Source organism: Bos indicus x Bos taurus, chromosome 13 (genome assembly GCF_003369695.1).
Source record: "Bos indicus x Bos taurus breed Angus x Brahman F1 hybrid chromosome 13, Bos_hybrid_MaternalHap_v2.0, whole genome shotgun sequence".
Lineage (NCBI taxonomy): Eukaryota > Metazoa > Chordata > Mammalia > Artiodactyla > Bovidae > Bos > Bos indicus x Bos taurus.
Window position 1 is genome coordinate 2,020,884 of NC_040088.1, and position 21,803 is coordinate 2,042,686.

At 45.9% G+C, this 21,803-nt stretch overlaps 1 protein-coding gene and 1 long non-coding RNA gene across 15 annotated transcripts in view; one reads left to right on the forward strand and one right to left on the reverse strand.

The window, feature by feature from the left end:
* The window catches only part of BCAS1 (breast carcinoma amplified sequence 1), a 99,499-nt gene extending 83,815 nt beyond the window's left edge, over positions 1–15,684 (forward strand). For 7 of the 14 annotated variants that reach the window (XM_027558227.1, XM_027558230.1, XM_027558223.1 and 4 more), the window contains 3 exons: positions 6,723–6,788; positions 12,800–13,069; positions 14,514–15,684. In XM_027558227.1, coding sequence (XP_027414028.1) covers positions 6,723–6,788; positions 12,800–13,069; positions 14,514–14,588 — 411 coding nt within the window. In that variant the 3' untranslated portion in view covers positions 14,589–15,684. The remainder of the gene's footprint in view (positions 1–6,722; positions 6,789–12,799; positions 13,070–14,513) is intronic. The other 7 variants (XM_027558231.1, XM_027558237.1, XM_027558238.1 and 4 more) reach the window with 1 other exon arrangement.
* LOC113902883 lies at positions 828–6,716 on the reverse strand. The gene is made up of 3 exons (XR_003513931.1): positions 4,277–6,716; positions 2,029–2,124; positions 828–1,399 (listed from the first exon to the last, which is right to left on the reverse strand). It is a non-coding gene; the product is annotated as an uncharacterized LOC113902883 (long non-coding RNA).
* Positions 15,685–21,803: the final 6,119 nt, after the last annotated feature.

The window sequence follows — 21,803 nt, forward strand, 5'->3', positions numbered from 1 at the left end:
GGTCAGCCAGGGCTCTAGGTAGCATGGAAGGAATACCAACTAAACACCAAAAATCCCTTTCATCCTGCTGATTCAATCACAGAGAATGTCTCCTCGTTGTTTATTTTCCTTAACCCTTCAGTTCAGTTCAGTTCGGTCGCTCAGTCACGTCCAACTCTTTGCAACCCCATGAATCGCAGCACGCCAGGCCTCCCTGTCCATCACCAACTCCCGGAGTTCACTCAGACTCACGTCCATCGAGTCAGTGATGCCATCCAGTAACCCTTAACCCCTGCTAACTTCCTTCTCAACAAAGGAAGAGGTCGCCTAGGCTCCTGAGCCGTGGCAGCCAACAGTAACCACCTGGAAATTGTGTTATTTAGTTTTAATTTTATTTATTTTTAAAAGTTTCCTTCTGTTTTTGGCAAGCAGTTCTGCTTTCCTCGTTATGGTAATAATATGCAGTTTCCTTTGAAAATACGCTTCCTTCCATAAAGAACATAAGGCGTTTTTAAAGGATTGAGTAATAAATGGTTCAATTTATATTTTGATGTTGGAAAACTTTTGAAGGGGATGTGTGGGTGACACAAATTTGGGCAAAGCCTGTTTAAAGACAATTCCAGACAGGATATGATGTGAAAGGAAATGACAATTTCCTAATAGCGTGTGTAATTTAGCTGGTGAATTTGCCCTTCTTAACTTCTATAGCATTGAAAGAATGTGGGCAGACATCTTTGGGTGTCTATGAAGAGTTATGTATATTAAATATTTAAACATCCGGGAACTTAAATAATATAATGCAATCAAACCCCAATCGTTTGGAATACAAAACAAAAGACAAAAATATGTAAAAGGTCATTGGTTTAATTCTCTTTTAATGAAAAGCAAGAATTTCATTATAGTGTGCCTTTATTTCCAGGAGTATTTGGGAATTTAATCCTTTGAGAAAACAACTCTAATTTCACAAGCTCAACCTGTTAAGGAATTCTTTCTAGTCCACAAAACAAAACAGAACAAAACGCTTGCCAGTGGGAGATGAGGCATATTAAAAATCACTGTCAGAGATTGTTGATGGGAATCATTTTCTTTTATTGCTGAATCCTCATGGAGTAAGAAGCGGTGGGCAGTCTGCATGACCGGGACCCCATCCATCTTCCTGGCCAGTCATTCTGCAGTTTGGCACTGAAAACAGGCCTCGAGATTTGAGATTTTTAAATCAATTTTTACGTCAGGAAGGAAAAGAACATTTGGCCTCTCTCTGGCAACCCATCTGAATTACAAATGGGATCCCCAAATAACTCATCACAACGCTGAGGGTGATCCAGCTTTCTCATTTCTGGATGGAGCTGAGAGATACAAAAAAAAAGAAAAGGCAAACAGAATGACTTTGTCTTCCAAATAATTGACATGAGACTTCTTCCTTTAAAAGAGAGAAAGATATGAGCGACTCCAGATAAAGCATGGAAAGGCCTCTCAACCACCCACTGCATCCATTCCAAACACATCCTTGAATTCAAGTGAGGTCCCCTGTTTAAACTCATCCTCCAGAGTCATCCACTGGGTGATGTTTGGGGATGTTTTACAGCAGTAGAAACTGTAAGTCTGAACTGTTAGGCCAACAAATTGGAAATAAGAGTCCCTTAGAATCGATTTTCTGCAGGATACGGATGAGGTAGAAAAGGACATAATTTCCCCCAAGTAACCCGCAGTCAATTCATAGCATCAGGTCTCATAGTGTCCATTACTCTTATTTCCTCTTTCCCATTAAAAAGGTTAGACCTGGAATTTGAATATTAGTGCTTCCTATTAATGTTCAAACCCCTACGCTTCCATGATGGTTGGGGTTTCCCCTAAAATTCCAGATATCCTAATTATTCATTGACATTACTGAATTATCCTGATTATACTGAATATATATAAACATGCTGACTTATCATTACATAGAAATATACTAAATTATCATTACATTATCATGTTCTGATGAACCTTTGCTCTACTGATGGACGTTTGGTTTGTTTCCGACTTTCTGCATTTCATTTACTCACTTACTCAACAAATATCACTAAGCTCCCACTATGTTGCAGGCAGCAGAGATGAACGATGAACATAAACAGATGTGGTCCCCGTCCTCATGGAGAACAAAACCTAGCAAAGAAAACAGATTTGTTTTGAAGTCTATGCCACATTCAGTGAGCACACACCATGTATCTTCGACTCACAACCTCAGCTGCTTCACCAAACTGCATGAACCTCTTTATAACCTATTTTCTGCACAGATGTTAATATCCCCATGGAGTACACTCCTGCAAGATGGCAATTAGCAATTAATTTCAGGAAGCACTTCCAGTTAACATTTCATGGCTTCCAAACAAAGTCTTTGGATTTTTGTAGGAAAAATAAAAATCTTGTCTAAGAGCTTGAAGATAGACAGCATCTAGCCCATCACTATGGGATTTTTCTTTTTTCTTTTTTGAGTATGTGCTTAAGCATTATAATTGAATAAGTAAATATTTTAAACTGACTTCAGATATTTTTAGCAGAATATAGTTTTTAATATTAATTGACTTTAGTAATGAGCCAATATTGTAATGAGCCAATATTATAAAATATACAGTATTGTAAAGTTTTACAATATTGTATATTGTAAAACAGTATATTTTTATTTAGTAATGAGCCAATATTGTAAATTTAATTTAATCATCCCTTTAATTACAAATAAATAAATTTTTAAAAATAATTGACTTTAATAGAAGAGAAAACTCAATTGCAAATACATCACCCTCATTTTGTAATCAGGGTTTCAATTCATCTGACCATTGATTTTCTACTTTCTAGTCTTCACTTCCCTTAAATTTCTTTCAGATAGCGTATTTTACTATCTCATGGCAAAGTACCTCTTGGCTGAATTTTTTTTTTAATAAATGCATTGCCCAGTTGATTTCTAAAGAGATCTTTTTTCCCAGAAATTATTCTTTCATAAAAATCATTTTTCAAATAATTATATTTCCAGGAAAAGAAAGCAGAGTCATATAAGTCCTAGGATCACATTGACCACGTGTAGATGTAGCACTTTACAAACATCCCATGGGCTCCTGCAGACTTTGGAAACAATTACGAGGAATGGCTAAGACATCTGTCCACCCTAAACAGAAAGCGATACCTACGTGTATTCCTTCAACGGTGTGTCAGAAATTGGCTGTTTGAAGCGCTCATGTCTTTTTACAAAGTGAGTGGGTAGAGACCTGTATTCGGGTACCCACAAACCAGGTGGGCAGATGAAAGCAGAAAGGTGACCTGTATTCGGGTACCCACAAACCAGGTGGGCAGATGAAAGCAGAAAGGTGGATGGAGGCATAAAGGCGTAGATTTTCACTCTGTCAATATTAATAACACCTTACTCTTGAGAAGTGCTTTCTCCTGCAAACTGTTGCACAGCGCTTCCTTTAATCCTCCTCCTGTCTCTTTCTTTGGACCGTTGATTTTGTAAGAAACTCTTTGTTGGAATAACCATCTCAGGCTTAGATAAGAAAGACTCTTAAACTTTAATACTGGGAAAATTAAATGCCCAATGAGACAGCCATGAAATCAGAGGGGTTTTGTTAATTGCATCAATCTAATAAGTCCAAGAAAACCTGCTGACAGGGACTGTCTCATGGAAAAAAAGAGACTTGTTTGTAAGGTTAACTCTTAAACAAAACACAGGAGTCTTTTAGCCAAAGTTTTTAATCTTGGATTCCTCCCGAGTATTAAAATATGAATACTAAGTTGTTCTTTAAGGAAAGGCTTTTTAAAGTAGCATTTGTTTGGGGCAATTCCTGGCTTCACCAGAGACTTGGCATTCCTTCCCACCCTGAAAGGGGACTCTACAGTCATTTGGCGGGTCTCAGCTATTAATAGTAATAATAATAGCTACCGTTTGTTTATCGCATGCAAATTACGTGGCCAGTCCTGTGCCGCGCACAGCGCGTGCATCAACTCGTTTATAACCCAAAGTCCCCGCCCGCAAACCCTCTTACTGCCCCACTGTGCAAATGCGGGTATTGAAGACTCGGCGTTTAAGCGACCTGCCCAAGGTCACGGAGTTGCGACCAGCAGAGGCAGAACGCACACTCAGGCTTTCGTTGCTTCTAAAGCTCACCCTGGCACTCGCGTGTTAGTGATGCTTCCTGTGCTTCTGGGAGCTGTTTAATTTAAAAGCAGATAGAACAGCCAAAGGTCCACTTTTGTGATTTTCTTATTCATGTTCTCTGTGGAAACATCATGTTTATGTGTTGGGCTTACCTGAAATGACACTTACCTGAAAATACGACCAAGCAAAAGATAGGAGAATTAATCCATGACTTTCGTAAAGCTTGGACACAAGTTTTCTGAATGTACTTGCCACTAAAATAAGATTTATGTTGGCTGTTTCATTTTGTCTGAATTGTCCAATTCCGTTTCAAGTGAGCCTCTTGGTAAAACACAAAGGTTGGACTCAAAACCTTTGTTTATCCTGGAGCTTTCTAGCAGATCCAGTTCCTGGAATCTGTTGTAATGAGGCTGATTTAATAAACAATCAGGCTATTGTACTCGCTAAAATAAAATGTCATCCCAATTCTTCTTTTAAATATCAACTTCAGTTGAAGTAGATCTCTATCAAAATACATTTGCATTCCTTTCAAAGAGATGGGAACTGACCACCAAACATTTCCACTAGGATTTTGAATAAGTGATGTATATTGGAGATGCTTCAAACATTCTTTGGGAATGAAGCTATAAGCATGCATGGCACAATGAAAGACATTTAAAAAGTGATTTTATTAACATGCAAGGCTTGGTTGCGAATCCAAGCCCTGAGATGCTTCGTCTTTGATTCCCATGAATAAAAATAAACTCTGTAAAGAAAGTTGCTCAATAATATCACACTGGGAAATCTCCGAAATTACTTAATAGTCTTCAGACTGTTCTTTAAAGTACTAAATAGTCTCTGAAAGGATTTTTTCATCTCTTTAAACACCAAGTCTGTTATTTTTGACAGCTGGGGGAAAAATAAGCTGCTGTGGTTATAGTCCTTTGAGTACAAAGCCCAACAGGAACTATTTTAATTTATCACTGAAAGAGGGCTCTGCAGAGAGGAAAGAGAAGGGGTGGAAAGAATGTGAGAGAGAGGGAGAGAGGAAAGAAGAAGGGAGGGAGGAGGGAGCAGGGAAGTAACTGTCAGTACCTGCTGATGTTGAAGAGACAGCAGACAGACTTAACAAGACTCTGTCTAAACTCGCGTACCGTCACCTTTCCACCAGTGCAGCTTGGTAGCTCAGTCGATGAAGGAGACCCCGGTTTGATCCTTGGGTTGGGAAGACCCTCTGGAGAAGGAAATGGCAACCCACTCCAGTACTCTTGCCTGGGAAATCCCATGGACAGGTCAAAAGGGTCCAATACGACCTAGCAACTCAACTACTAAACTATTCCTCAAAACGAACGCAGAGAATAATCATGAAAAAGCGCAAGGCAGTCTCCTTTACTTTTTGTAAAGACTTTGAACTTCTTTGCAGTGATTTCCCTGGCATCCTGAGGGTCTCTTTTCAAGATTGTAGCCTAGATCCACTACTGCCCAGGGAATCTGCAGATTCAATCCAAGCCGCCCTCCCCCAACTCCCACCAAAGGCTAGCAACAGACGGAAGAGAGAAGAAGGCAGATCTCAGTCTTAAAGTGGCAGGTACCCAGCACTAGCAAATTGGAACAATTAAATTTAGGGAAGTTAAAAATCTCTGTCCGAGGGGGATGTAACATGACTCCTAATGTCCATTCGGCTTTTCCTTACAAAATCACTTTGGTTGGTTTCTGCCTTTCAGCATTCCCTAACGGCCAGCTCATGAGGGCAGGGCCCTGTGTTCTAAAGGACACTATAGAGCGTGTTTGAGTAGGAGAGTCAGTGACAACACAGCCCGAATTTTAGAGGCCCCAGGAACCCCAAAGAGGTCAAACTTTTAGGTGAGACCTGAAGGAGCTGGTTGTAGGGAACAAAATAATAACCAAGAACCCTTTTCCCTGCTAACTGTTCTCAAGAAGACGGGCCTTGTAGAGCAATGCAGGAAGCCTAGAGGGAGGAGAGAGCCAGTTTCCACCTGAACGGGTCTAACCTGCAGAGAACAGATCCTCGTTTGCCTTTGGGCTGGACAGCTCTCAGGAGAGGCTAAAGCGGCTGGCGCCAGTATCACGCTGGTAGAGCCTCTAGCTTAGATTGTCAGTGTAAGGAGCCAAAGCTGTGACTTCAACCCCATTCAGCACGTCCTGATGCCACTGGCCACGGCAGGGGTGCTAAGCATCGGAAAAGAGAATGTTCAACATAACCCATCTCTCTACAAGGGGCAAAACGGACTACAACAAAACACCCACCACCTAAATGCTACCAGCGGTTTACTCTTCACTTACTAACTCATACATTCTGTGTGTTCTCTGATGTCCTGGTTCCAACATCAGTATTTTCATCATCACTGATTTACCCCAGAATAACATAATCTCAGGATTTAAGACCTTTATTGTTGTTTTTGGAAACCAACACTTGAATTTAGCCAGACTCTGGTTACAGACTGCATGGAAATTCTGTCTCATGAGCAGCGCGTTTCTCATTGGTCTTCCATTTATCTTGGCCTTGCACCTCAGCAGTGAATGACTGAGGTCATCCATTTCAGAACTTTCCTTGCATTTTCCCTGTTGCTGTGCTTCTGGTCGCTGAAAGGCCATTGTCTGTTTGTTATTTTAGTCAGTGAAAGGGGATGGAGGGATCACCCACTCTGAAGAAATAAATGAGAAAGACTCCAGCTACCAAGTAAGTGATCTGTAACCTCGGTTCGGTGGTGGGTTTAGCTGCTATGTTCTTGGTTCTTTCGAGCCTCATGTCCAGTCAGTTCTCAACCACAGCCAACACATCTGACATCTCTAGGTCGGGCACCTACTGTATACCAGGCACCGTCTTGGACTTGGAAGACGCAATAAATGTTCATTACTGTGTTTATCAGCATGAGCTACCGTACGGTACCATAGAGAGGAGAGAAAATGAGTGTTTTGATTTTTCTTCTTACAAAGACACTATTCCTACTAGTTGAGGGCCCCATCTTTATGACATTAATTAGCCTTAAGTCTTTACTCCAAATACTCTCAAGGACAAGCTGGCTTTCCTCAGCTATTTCTTATTGTAAAGTCTCACACACGCTCTTCCCTCTCTGCACATGGATAATTCCTCCTCGTCCTTCACATCTTGGCTTAAACGTCACCTCCTCAAAAACCTGTTCCCTTCCCACCCATCGTCTCTGCACCCCGTTCTTTTACTCCATGGCTTTCCACCCATCGTCTCTGCACCCCATTCTTTTACTTCATGGCACTCATCACACGTTGCAGGAAGTCATCTGTCCGCTAGTCATCTGTCTCCCTTCCCCTTCCCACCCCTGTCTGGGGCACTTGTGGAGCAAGGAAGGGACCAGGGACCTGTTCTATTTTTTTTTTTTATCACACTGCATGGTGCCTGGTACACAGTAGCAGCTACTTCTGGAATAGATGAGTGGAAGACGTGGGGTCATGCGGGCTGTTTCTATCATTTTCTCTATCCTGGAGAAACAGTTATGTTTGTATAACTGTACATATCCTTTTTTTCCCCAATGGGAATCATTTCATGCTCAACATCCTATTTTATAATCTGTACTCTTTCTTAACTTAGAAATATACCTCCAAAAAAATGTCATCAATATTCTTCTTCTAATTTTGGTGATACAGAGACATGGTTAAGTGTATGGGCTGCAGGCTTCAGACTGCCTGGGTTTGAATCCTGGCTCAGCTGTTTTTTGGTTGTGTGACTAAAGGCAAGTTACCAATCCCTCCAGGCCTCAGTTTCCTCATCTGTATAATGGGGCTAGGAAACGCACTGCTTTATAGGGCTGTCATATTTGGATGGACCTATACGAGTGGAGCACGTAGAACATTCCTGGTGGAGAGGAGTCACTGGATTGTAGTTGCTGTAATATCTTACAGAAGAACCTGAACGAATGTTTGGCCAACCCAATTCTTCCTTACTCCACACACTTTCACACTGGTTAGGACTTCAGCTTATAAAGTCACACCCTCTGCTGCTGTTTCATTACTATTATGGCTTCTGACGATAAATTACTACCCTGTAATGTTGTTCATACACAAACACACATTCTAGCAATTACTAAATAATTTATTATTTATACTTCCATAATAGTTGGTTTCTCTTACACATTTCAACATGTAATATATTGCCTTTTACAGCATTCACATTGTTTTTATCTTTCTTTTTTAACTGACTACTATACCCACCCTTCCTCCAAACCTATATTCTAGACCCCTTTGGAACTAAAAATCCCAAAGGGTACTGTCTTGGAAACATGATAAACTTCTGTTGTTCACTATGGAATATTTACATGTGTTTGTACATTTTGTCTGGAATCTGACAGTGAATCAGTTATGCCCATCATTTTGATTCTACAATCTGACTGTAGTCACTGGAGATCTGAACGAGCTGGAAATGTCATTCTATTTACACTCATCTAGGAATGTTTCGAGAGTTCTGTTTTCCAGGGTCTTGGATACAGACATGAGAAGATTTGTGTGTAGTATTGGGAGATGACAAATGTTTAGTTTAATTTTAGGAGGAGGGGTAGACAGTCTCTGCTCCTTTTAGATTCTCCCTCTCTGAGGTATAAAAGCCTTAACTGATGCTTCCACAAAGAGAAAGCACAAGGAATTCCCAGCCTGGCTTGGCTTCCAGTGTCTGAATCAAATGGGACCTTCTGATGATCTTGTCCTCCAGCTTCCTGCCAATGTCCCTGGGTTCTAGGAGGGGACACACTCAGATGATTCAGATGTGAATAAGTTTTGTTATAAATTTTCAGAATGTATAGGGTCAAACCCGAAGCAAAGATTCTAAATCTTCTGCATTTCATGACAAAGCAATCATACACTGTTCAGACTCTTAGCTCATTTTGAAGGAAAGGACTCAGCCATGTATTGTTTCCAAATTTAGCTTCTAAGCTATTTTTTTTTAATTAAGCTAATAGGGATGGCGTAACCATGTGGTAAATAGACATGACCCACTGAAGGCTCCTTTCTTAAAAAAAAAAAAAAAAAAAACACAGTGTCAAAGGAGAGCTGTTTGTGGGGACTCCCCACTTCACACCTGAGTGATGAGCTAAGGGAAATGTTTTGGAAACATTGGGAAGGCCAGTTGCTGGCCATTCATTCCAGACTTACCATGTGTCAGGCGAGGTGCTGGATATAGAGCGATGGAAGAAACTCAGAGGGATCTTATCCTCTAGAGCTTCCCTTCCATCAGAGGGAGTCAGAACACTTCCACATGAGCAAAGAAATCCCAAACATAAAGAAAACTCAGCAGTGTTCCCCAAGAAGGGGGTCAGGCTTCCTCAGACTCTCTCAGCTGGGGCTGCGTCTCCAAGGAGCACAGCTAAGCTGAGACCTGATGGAAAAGACGCGGCCCCTGAAGCCCTGAGACACCCTGAGCAGCAGCGTAGCCAGGAGGAGGCTCCGCTTTCAGAGTCAGCTTCTGCAAGGGAGAAAAGCCCCCGGTGGCTGTAGCAGAATGAACAGGGCCAGGACGAGGCCAGTGAGGCACAGGGGCACCCGATCCAGCAAGTATTCCCTGAGCACCTCCTCTGTACCTGGCACTGGGACCTCCCATCCCTCAAAGCCACCAATGAGTGTTAAGCCAGGAGGACCAATTCGTCCCAGTTTGCCCAGGACTTTCCTGGTGTGGGGGCTTCCCAGGTGGAGCTAGCGGTAAAGAATCCACCTGCAACGAAGGAGACTCAAGAGACATGGGTTCGATCCCTGAGTCGGGAAGTTTCCCTGGAGGAGGAAATGGCAACCCACTCCAGTATTCCTGCCTGCAGAATCCCACGGACGGAGGAGCCCAGCGGGCTACAGTCCATGCGGTCGCAGAGTCGGACACAACCGAGCACACTTAACTTCCTGGTTTTAAAGCTGTAAGTTCCATGTCCTGGAACACCCTCACGCCCAGAGAGGCCAAGACAGTTGCCCCCTTTGTGTTCGGCACCCAGGCACCACGTCCTCCGTGGGCTTTCCATCACCAGCTGCTGCAGTCCTCACAGCGTCATGAGGTACGATTCCGTTGCTCTATTGTTACTCCTATCCAGAAGAGGAAGCTGAGAGGTCACACCGTTTATTCCCGGTCACTCAGCAAGGATGTGATGAACCAGAGCCACGCCATGTTCTGTTGACTCCAGACACAGAGCTCTCAGTTACTCGCTGTGTCTTAAAATCCTCTGTGAGGCAAAGCCAGTTAACGGGGTGTGGGAACATGGGTGGCAGGGTTGCTGGTTTCTGCCTTTCTGCAGAGCAGCGTGCTGGGGGTGTCTGCCTCCTTGTAAGGCGAGTGTCTGCTCTGGGTGCCTGTCATACTTGACATCTGAGCATCTGCTACAACTTAGGCAGCTGGGATCCGACAGAAACGCTCAGGAGGTGTGCTGGTACAGCAGCTGCTTGGGGAGCCCTGGATGCCTGAGGCTTTGCTCCGAGGAATCCCTTCCTCCAGGGTGCTGCAGTCTGGGGAAGGCTTCAGGACCTGGAAATTTTTCTCTGTCTTCTTGTTCATGTCTAAGAGGTGTGTTTGATCGATCCACTGATGTGAAATGATTACTCTCTACCTTCTGAATCAAAACTCCCACATTGCCGTAGAAGCTCTGTGACCCAAGTTTTATGAGTCACAAGTTGTGAATGTGGACCCAGTGGGCCAAATGCAGCCGCAGCAATAATTGCGCTGTGGTTGTTTGCTGTCAACAGGGCTTTAAAGCTTCTGCTGTCAGTATTTTTAAATAAACATATTTTGCATTTACTGTAATTCGAGTTCAAGTTTCCACTGAAAAACAACAGAAGATCTGACAGTGCCGAGCTATAATCTAATCATATCTTTGGTGGATCTGAGCAGCTGTTGCCCTTTTAAACAAGGCATCTGACCTTCAGCTCACCACAGTCTCCCCTGCTCCGATCTGTCTCCCCAACATCTAGGCCAGCATTGCTTGAACTGTTTTTCTTACACTAGAGAAATATTTCTTTGGCCTTAGGTGGCTTTTCAGTTCAGTTCACTCGCTCAGTTGTGTCCGACTCTTTGCGACCCCAAGAGCTGCAGCACGCCAGGCCTCCCTGTCCATCACCAACTCCCGGAGCTTGCTCAAACTCATGTCCATTGAGTCGGTGATGCCATCCAGCCATCTCATCCTGTGTCGTCCCCTTCCCCTCCTGCCGTCAATCTTTCCCAGTATCAGAGTCTTTTCCAATGAGTCAGCTCTTCGAATCAGGTGGCCAAAGTATTGGAGTTTTAGCTTCAACATCAGTCCTTCCAATGAACACCCAGGACTGATCTCCTTTAGGATGGACTGGTTGGATCTCCTTGCAGTCCAAGGGACTCTCAAGAGTCTTCTCCAACACCACAGTTTAAAAGCATCAATTCTTCAGCACTCAGCTTTCTTTACAGTCCAACTCTCACATCCATACATGACCACAGGAAAAACCATAGCCTTGACTAGACGGACCTTTGTTGGCAAAGTAATGTCTCTGCTTTTTAATATGCTGTCTAGGTTGGTCATAACTTTCCTTCCAAGGAGTAAGCGTCTTTTAATTTCATGGCTGCAGTCACCATCTGCAGTGATTTTGGAGCCCCAAAAAATAAAGTCAGCCTTTTACAAGTGGGGAGATAAGGTCAGCACTGATTATCCCAACCCTTAGCCTCTTTCACATTTTTATTTTATCTGTATGGCCCCCAGTGTCATTTCAGTTCAAGTGAACTGTGGGGAAAAGGCTTTGACCTCCTAACAGATTTTTGGTCATCTGTAATTTACCTAGAATTTTGGATTTTGCAGCCTCAGTCCTCCAAACCATAGGAACCAAGTAGGATTGCGAACATTGCGTTTTACCATGAAAATATGTCCATTCAAAACTATAAATAAAACAATTGCCTTCTTTTACTACTGTTTTATGAAGTGGCAGTGTCACACCAGAGATTAAGGGAGACAATCATGTAGAGAAGAGGAGGCGTACCCAAGGAAAGGCACACGTGGTGCAAGTGGGAGAAAGCCTCTCACAGCCGGCTCATGCGAAAAGGGGGCTTCAGGAACAGCTAGATCGGGGCATATGCGATGGCAGCGCTACGTGGGGTCTTTCTCCCTTTCTCGCTCTTCAGCTCTCATCTCTGCTTTTCCTCTGTGTCCCCGGGTTTCTTTTTCAAGCAGATTTTTTTCCTAGAAGTGTTGACGGTTCCTGAAGCTCCAGGCTTTTATCTTCACAGCTTCCGGCTCAAAGGAAAGGGAACAGACCTCTCTCTCGCTTGTTTTGGCAAAGCTTTGAGATCAGCTCAGGTTTAGCTGTGTTTGGCCAGTCCGAACCAATCCCAGCAGCTCCGTCATACACAATGCTCTGGTTGGCCAGGTCTGAGTCACGTGTCCTTGTCCAAGGATGAAATTAGGTGTGAAAACCACAGGGAATAAACCAGAGGGAAGAGTGGTTCTCCAAGGAAAACCCAGCTTGTAGTTCTAGAAGGAGTAAAAAATGCTTGCCAGGGAAGCATTCATCAGTGAATGAATGATCAGATTGGTAAATAAATGTCCCCTCTGTGATTTCATACCATGAAAGTATTTACACATCTTTTCTTATTTTTTTCCATCTCATCCAGGACTCACAAGTACACAGACACCATCCAACCTTTGAACATCTCTGTCTGAACGTATTTATTCACCTGCTCCTGAGTGTTGTCTTGCCGCCACTAAAAATGCACTTTGTTTGAACTTGCTCTAGACCTCGGACCCCACGGAGAAGGTGGTCGCTCCGCCACAGCCGGAAGCGGCAGCTGCAGCTGCAGGCCAGAAAGGCAAAGAGGGCCCGTCCAAGGACAAAAAGGCAGCCGCGGAGACCAACAAGCAGAAGGGCAACAGGCAGGAAGCCAAAGAGCCGGCCCTGGGCGTGGAGCCGGCTGCCGCGGAGGCGAACTCGCTGCCGAACGGGGACAAGCCCCAGAAGAGACCCGAGAAGCGGCGGCAGTCCCTCGGGGGCTTCTTCAAGGGCCTGGTGGGTAGTCGGGGCGCCTCCCCTCTCGGGGGTTTTGGGCCCCGGCTGTGGGTCCCGCCTCCAAAGGCGACCAGCTGGCTGGCCACCAGGTGGCCAGACCTTTGCCAGACAAACCCTGAGCGCCTGCTGGGGGCCAGGGGCAGAGAGCCCGGTGCGTGCAGGTGCGTGAGATGCTGGCGCAGGGCGGAAAACAGGAGCTCCGTTTCGGGCCGTGGGCAGCTCAGCCAGCTGTGCGGGCTGCGCAGAGTACTGGCCCGCTCCCACGTGAGCGCGAAAGCTATTCCAGCTGTTCAGCCAGGAAACGCTGGACCCTTGCTTATAGCCTTCCTGGGCTGGTTTGCTGCTACAGTGCAGAAATGGCCAAAGAGGGGCCGCAGCAGAAGAGACAGTCAGGCAGCACGCTTCTCGGACCGCCTTGGAGCGCTGATGGCGCTTTGGCACCGTGATGCCCGCAGAGATGGTGAGCGGTGGGTAGACACTAAGTCTTGTTCACGCCACCGAGCCCTTTGTCTGAGGCCAGGCTTCCTTGCATTCGTCACCTCTTTAATGATGGCAACATCCCTTTGGGGTAGAAACGCTTCTTCCTTAATCCCTCCATCTTCCTGTTGTCACGAGACTCCAACAGTGGTGAAGAAGGGAGGGCTTTCCTGCCACTTTGCAAGGATCCAGTCCAGCCCCGAGGGCTTCCAGGCTGGGCACTTTTCCCCGGGGGTTGCCTGACCCCTCTCCTGAGAGGGCAATGCTAGCAGCAGGCCCGTCACCAGTCAGGGAACCATTGCCACCTCGTCACCTACGGAAAAGGAGCCTCCAGCTGCCCTCGGCCCCTCCCAGCCCAGCCTCCCTCCCCAGAAGCTACAGCGCCAGCCGCTCCCCACGTGACCTTTGCCCTCCTGGTGGCGGCCTTCATTCTGGCCCCTCTCTCATCCTTCTTTACCTGCTCGGATTCAGATAGAAAGCAGCCTGCTTGGTGTTACATGAGAACTTTGCAGAGATACGTTTTGTAAGCAAAGTAAACAGCCAGTACGGTTAGAAAGTGAACAGAGGGTTGATGGAAATTAGATCTACCTGGGGACGGTTTTCTACACCACCCCCACATCCCCAGGTACTGTTCTTAGCACATCATAAGCCAGGACTCGCCTTGTCTTAGAACAGCTCTCTGAGATACATGTCATCACCTTCGTTGAGATAAATGTCATCCCCTTTATTCTAAAGATGAGGAAACTGAAGCACAGAGAGTTCAGTCATTTGTCCAAGATTTCACAAAGCTAGAAAGGAATATACACAGGCATGGAGTTCGGGCAGCTCACCGGAGACCATTCTCTTACCCACCACCCACGAATACGGCGTATTTATTTAGGACAGCACCTGGCATAAAATGCTAAGTAACTGGTGATTGCTATTGTTGACATGACAGATCTTCACGTTCTTTTGTTATTTCCTCCAGGGACCGAAGCGGATGTTGGATGCTCAAGTGCAAACAGACCCCGTGTCCATCGGACCAGCGGGCAAATCCAAGTAAACAAATCTTCACGGCTCCCATCAGGTTCCGCCACCGAGATGTCTCCTCCCGACTCTGTTTCCCCCCAAACCCTCTCCATCTGTATATTTTTTCTTCTGATGGCCATCCCATGAAAGTCTGTCTCCGAATTAAGCCTGAGCTGTTGTATATTGAGGTGTATTATTTACGTCTCTGGTCCAGTCTTCCCTGGTAAATAACTAAAAAGATGGCTTAGCAGGTTAACTAGCCAGGTCTGAAGATGGGTCCCAAGCAGGTTTGGGGAGGGGCAGAGAGGACTGCATTCTGGTTAAGTTATGAAAAATGGCGAGGGGCAAGTAAGTTGCAGAAGGGAAAAGACTGCTGGAAGGAATTAAGCTTTGTAGTCAAGGCGTGCTCATCCTCTCGGCTTGAAGAGGAGAGGTGAAAATCCGTTTGTTTAAGTTCACGTTTCAAGGAGGGAGACCGTGGGCTGTGTGTTGTTGGGAGGTTGCCAATTTTCTGGAATGGAATGTGTGGGGAATGACAAAGGAATGAATAAGAGTTGTTTTTCTAATAGGGTCCTTGAACGTTATGGACGAGAGGGAAAAGATTGACTGGAGAGGACTTGACATGATTTGGAAAAACAGTTGCTTTTTGAGGCTCAGCGACAAGGGCGAGGATTAGAACTTCAAAAAAAAAAAGAAAACCCAAACCAAACCAAATAAAATACGTTGCGAGTTTACTTTTGCAACACTAGGGGGCGCCAAGGTCTCCGTTTTCCTCCTGCATCCGTGTCCCTAACAAAGATTTGGTCTCTGCAATCTTACATTATTAATGTTTCTCAGATGGCTGAGGGGCTTGCTTCATCTGTTCTGTCTGACACTTATCTCAAGTCTGTCTGTAATTTCCTAATGTTCTCAGGATGTGCTCTGATAAAACCCTCCCATAACCCCAGTTAATAATAAAAATTTACAGAAGATTATTCAAATACCTGAGTTTTTTTTAATACTTGTACAGAGGAGTACATAGGACCATGGTGTATTAAAATGTAGTTCAAAACCTAGCCATATGATTGACTGATATCATGTATACTGTATCTTTTTCTGATTTAATAAAAAAAAATACGTTGACATCTGAACGATCTTTTAATGTTCAGCTTTTAAAGCAGGTCTCGTCTCTCTGTCTGAGATGGCTTTATCTTCCATGTCAGAAAATCGATGCTTCCCCGTCTTATTTCCTCTCCCAGATCTTCCTCGATTTCCTCATACGTGGGCATGTGCACACAGATGTGTACACGTGTATATTTGCACATATGCATGTGCACACACAGATGTGTAACATATACACACTGCCTCTGGCCACACTGACAGAGCAGAGCCTGACACAGAGACTCAGTGCAGGTGCGAGCCTGAAGGCAGGCTCCCAGAGGAAAGGGAGGAAGAGGAAGACAGCGCAGGGTCTGGTCTCAGCTGGAGCGGAGTTTCGTTGGGTCTCCCAGGGGGCCCTGGAGTGTGACTCGTACCACAAAGTTGGTTCTACTGCAGGCAAGGAGGCTGGCCTCTGTCCCCTTGTTGGAGAGCCATGGACCACCCTGGGAGGTGCTGGGCCAGGCACGCTCCTACAGTTGAGCTGAGAAGCTGGGATCCCTCGGGCTGGAGGTTAAGAGTCAGTCGGAGTGCCCACAAGTGACACATACAGCAGGTGTGTATTTACACGCACAGATGCACACACACACTCAGGGACGTGTTTCCATATTTATATTCCGTATTTACACCCACAGATGCACACACACACTCAGGGACGTGTTTCCATACAGGGATAGACGGACGCACGCACACGTTCAGTCTTACACAGGCAAACGGACACGCGTGACGGACCCACGGGCCCCGCGGCTCTGACAAGGCCACTGTGTGTACAGTCCACTGCACTGTGGCTAGAAATAGCATCAACACCTGCTCCTGAGAAGTCCGTACCTTAGGCAAAGAAAACTTTGGCTTGAGCAGAAAGGCTTTTGGAAAATGTGTTCAGGACAAAAATATTTCCCCAAAAAAAGTTTGGGAGGCCCTTGGCTCCTAGGACCCGCCGGCTACCAGCTTGGACCGGCTGCGCCTGAGAGCCCAGCTCCCAGAAAAGACCAGAGGCTTTTTCCTTGGGGTGGGTTTGGCTTCTCCAGCCCTCCCGCCTGAACCTGGAGATTCCTCTGTCTGTGACTCACCCAGCGGAGAATGACCTCATGCTGCTTCATGTCTGCATGCTTAACTCGGCCCAAATCAGGGGAAAAAACCCTCTGGGGAAGACCTCAGTGGGGGATGACTTTCCCTCCATCATCCCCATCACAGCACACGGGATGATTCAAGGCAAACAGGCAGCCGGTCACTGCTTTGTCTCTAAACACTGCGGGGGTTGCCTGGTATGACCTTTGAGCTCTGGCCATGCCAGTCTGTTGAGAAAGGTGGCAGTGTTATTTGCAAGTTTCACCTCACTGCACACAGGGGCTTTTTGCCCTGATGAGAAATGTCTCCAGGGCGAGACTGACTCACTAACGCCAAAGGAGCCCTCCCACCCTGGGAAAAAAGTTTCAAACTTTTAAAAAGAAGTTATCTGCTGAGAATCTTGCTGCAGAGCATGCCAACAGTTTCCGTAACTGGTTTCCCATCCTCCTGGCCAAAAAAAGAAAGCCATCTTTGAATGAAATTGCTTGTTCTGTTTCTAAGAAAACTTAAGCCAGAGAGGACTCTAAAAATTATTGGGGAGATTCTAAAGCCAGTTGTAACCTGAAAAGCAAGTTAAAATTCCATTTTTTTAGTTTGGTGGGGTTTGTTTGGTTTTAATTGGAGAGCCCATTCCTGACACATTTGCAATAAATACTAATTTCCATGCTTCCTGTTGGGTTAGGGGTGAAAAGAGTGGCCACTCCCCAAGTGAGTGGGGAAAGCTCCGGGGACACAGATTCACAGAGGGGCTGAAGTTCTTAAAAGGGCAGCGCCCAGGAATGCCCTTGGGATACCAAAACCACCCACAGTAAAATGTTAAGAACACCCCAAAATAGAAAGAAATTAACACCTGGGGGAGGGGCCACAGGTGCCTTTTTGAAGCTGACATGCTCGTTAACTTATTATTTATTTTCAGGGGTACATGGACGTGTCTTCTCCTGTGTCAAGGCGTGGCCTTTCCAAGACTTGGGCTGTTGAGCTGAACTGGCCACCATCAGGGAAAACCACCACCACCACCAACAGGGAAATGCTGCTTGCCAGCTCCAGCCAACGGCGACCTCCGGACTGATATCCGTAAAAGAATTCATTCAAACCACAGTTGTTCTCAGCAGCCCCTGAGGTCTCTCATGAATTCATGCTGGGGAGAGAGGCACATGCCACCCAAGGAAAATGCGAAAAAGGGAAGGAAAAGAGAAAGAGACCGAAGTCCTTGTGGTTTTGTTGCGCCCCCTGCCCTTTAAACAAATCATCAGGGATTTGCACACACGCGCACACACACACACACGCACACACACACACTCTCTCTCTAACTGCATTGCTGTTGTTTGTGTGCAAACAGATGCACTGGGGTCCCATTTAATGAGACTCCAACAGGTTCGAATCTGCGCCTTGCTGGCTGCTTCTCAAAGTGCCTGGAAGAGAGCAGGCCTGATGAGCAGCATTTCTTTTGTCAAAGAATCCCAAACTGATCTTAAGCCTTACAAACCAGAATCAGCTCCCCACGCTGCCTGAAAGAGGAGGAAAGGAAGGTGATTGCCAGTATTAACTCACCCAAGTTGCAAATGCAGGGAATGGGCTTTGCAGAAATCTAAAATGATCCTTACCAGCTTTTAACTATCCTCTCAAGCCCTCTCTCGGCCTTTTATTAATAAAAAGGCAGTTCGCACGGTGAGTAGAATTTAGCTCCTCTCTGGTCTAGACCTTGTTCATTCTATCAGTGGAAATCAAGTGACACCAGCCATCCCCCACCCCAATCCCGGAAATTACAGGCTCCATTAGGAAGAAAAGGAATTTACAGAGCAGCAAATTCTGTAAATTTGTAATTCAGATCTCTAGCACTGGCCTGAAAGCCTGTCAGAATCCAGTCCTTGGCATAAATTGGTTTTCAGAGGAGCTTAACTCTTTTGTTTCCCTCTCTTGGAAAGCCACTCACTGGAGCCTCTTCACCCCCTGGCCCTTAAACTAGCCATTGCCAGTACCTGGATAGCAAATCAGGGCGATTTTATGAAAGTAAGGCTAACAGTTGGGCTTCCCTGGTGGCTCAAATGGCAAAGAATCAGCCTGAGATGCAGGAGACCTGAGTTCCATCCCTGGGTTGAGAAGATCCCCTGGAGAAGGGAAATGGCAACCCACTGCAGCATTCTTGCCTGGAGAATCCCATGGACAGAGGGGCCTGGCGGGCCATGGTCCATGGGGGCACAACTGAGCAGCTAACACTTTCACTTTTACCAAAGGCACATTGTCACACTTTACGGTTTGCAGGCTGCTTTTTTACTAAGTTATCTAAGTTAAAGCCGTGTGCCCTAACTGGACTTAACAGCATCCTCTGTTGTATTTCACTATGAGAGGGAATGGTGTGCACTCTATGGCTTCCTCCCCTTCCGAAGGTGCGCTCCTTAACAAAATGGCCCCCAGCAGGATCTGGCCATGATTGCATGCGATTTCTTCTCCTTGAAGGTTTTCTATTTAAATCTGGCCACAGGAGGGAGTTCCAAGACCTGGATCCCAGATCTCTAGCCTGGCCCTTTTCTCTGACCGCTGACCAGGAGGTTGGGCTGAAGCAACTCTTAAGAGTGCGTTTGTTGGGTAACTCCTAGAAAGTGGTTAAGTTTCACGATGAGAACTAGGGTAGGAGGGCCAGCCTGCTGAGTCCGTTGCTCCCTGTGATTCTCAGTCCCCCGAACAAAGGGAAGGTTGGTTATTGGTTGGTTTTTCCATTTTTATCAGCTCAGACTTAGAAGAAGCTTGAGAAGGGTAGTGTGATTGTAAACGGTTAAGTTGGTGTCACTGCCAAGCGTGGAAGTCACCCTCACACCCAACGAGAGGAGACGGCAAGTGACTTACCCTGTCAGTTTCCTCCCTGAACAGGAGAGTAAAAACAGTGCATAACTCGTGGAGCTGCTGTGAGCATGCACTGCGATGCAGCAAGGCAAACCCTTTGTGCAATGGCTGCTACATTAGAAACAAAAAAACCAGTAGCGGAGGGCTGTTAGAGCACAGGGAATGTTAGCACCAAGTCCCTGAAAACTCGTCCTCAAGTTGGCTAGTTATAACGACAACAGCAGTAGGGATGTTTATCATTCTGTGTGATAGGTGTTTTGTTACAACCTGGCTCTGATCTTCTGGGACTCAGCTCTGCCATGTCCCAAATGAGTTGACTTCAGCAGTGCGAGACAAGGGAAGTACAGGATCAGCGTCATCAGTTTTGATTCACCATTTCCGTGAAAACTGATGTTGAGAAGGTGACTATGATGATGCAGTAAGCAATAAAGCAACTGTGGATATCAGGATTTTTAAAGTTAGCCATTCCCCAAGCCGGCCAGGCCCCTTCAAGCTCCTGATGGGACTTGAGCAATTATGACGCCTGCCCTGCAGACCGGGGTCGTTAGACTGTGAGCCCGTCAACATCAGGCACCTTCTTGTCTCATTCACTGCTCTATCATCAGTGAACAATACCTGGGCACAGTAAATACCAAATAAATAGCGCCTGCATGCGTAAGTTGACAGCTAAGTATTTTAAAGCCATGTCCATTGGAGAGAGGGTTGCCTTATGCTCTGGCTTGACTTTAACTCCAAGTGTTGGATCACTCTCATCAGTCTCCCCTCCTCAGGTGCCCAGCTGAGTGGTCCTCAAAGTGTGGTTCCATAACAATCAGCCGCAGCTGAGAACCAATTAGAAATGCAAATTGTCCAGCCCCCTCCAGACCCAGGGTGGAGCCTCCCACCCTGTGCTCTCACAAGCCCTCCAGGTGGTTCTGATGCAGGGAAAATTAAAAACCACTGGTCAAGGTTGAGCTCTAACTTCACTGAGTGTCAACCAAAAAAAGACCAGTTCTGAACATGCAAAGATAATCACAGCTAACCTTGGAATTTACTATACAGGTCAGGTATTGTGCTTCACAAGAAGTCCCTTGTTTACTGCCCATTTTACAGGTGAGGAAAACAAGGTTTAGAGAGGAGAAGCAACTTAGCCTGCGGACACACAGGTCAGAGCCAAGGTTGCAACCCAACCAAGCTCTTCTTAAAGGCGTATTTTTGCGTCTGTGAGAGATACAGACAGACACAAAGATACCTGGAATATCAGTAACGCAGGGCACGGTGGTGCTCAGAGGAAGACTCTGCCTCAGGACTAACGGGGACGGAGCTTGGCCGTTTCAGGAGGTGACGGCTGAACTCACTAACTGGAATATCAGTAACGCAGGGCACGGTGGTGCTCAGAGGAAGACTCTGCCTCAGGACTAACGGGGACGGAGCTTGGCCGTTTCAGGACGTGACGGCTGAACTCACTAACTGGAATATCAGTAACGCAGGGCACGGTGGTGCTCAGAGGAAGACTCTGCCTCAGGACTAACGGGGACGGAGCTTGGCCGATTCAGGAGGTGACGGCTGAACTCACTCATAAAGAATGGCCAAAGGGGCTCCCAACAGAACGGAAGTGCACAAGGCCAGCGTTTACAGAGGGAGTGGCAAGTAGGTCAGCATGGCTGGAGTGAGGCTGTGGGGAAGACAGATGGTGAAGGCTGGAGAGGAGGCAAGACCACATCCGCAGGGACACGCGGAAAGGAGCCCGCAGTGAGAAGCTTAAACCTTCTCCTGTGGGCAGCAAGGAGCCAGGGAAGAGCTCTGAGCTGGAGGGTTACAGAATCGGATGTGTACTTTGGTTGCAGGTGGATCTAATGCAAACTCAATTCAACTAATATTCCCTGGATCCCTTGAGTGACCTCAACTACCAGACACCATGAAGTGTCATCATTTTACTTTAAACCTCTTCACAGAGTATAAGAAATACTCAGACAAGACCTCTGAATGGCTTTGGTCCTTGAAAGGATGCTTGAATGCTTATTTCCAAGTGTCATATATGTGAGTTTGGAATTTAGCCCCATCGTCCAGCTGATTACCCACATCTATGACCTTAGGCTGTGAGATCTTTAGTTACTTTACCCTAGCTTGCTTCTCTGTAGAATGCAAATAATCGGGGAACTTAGACTTGATGAGAAGAGTAATAAGACAACCATTCGTAGCTTGTTAGTATAGTGTGTTAGTT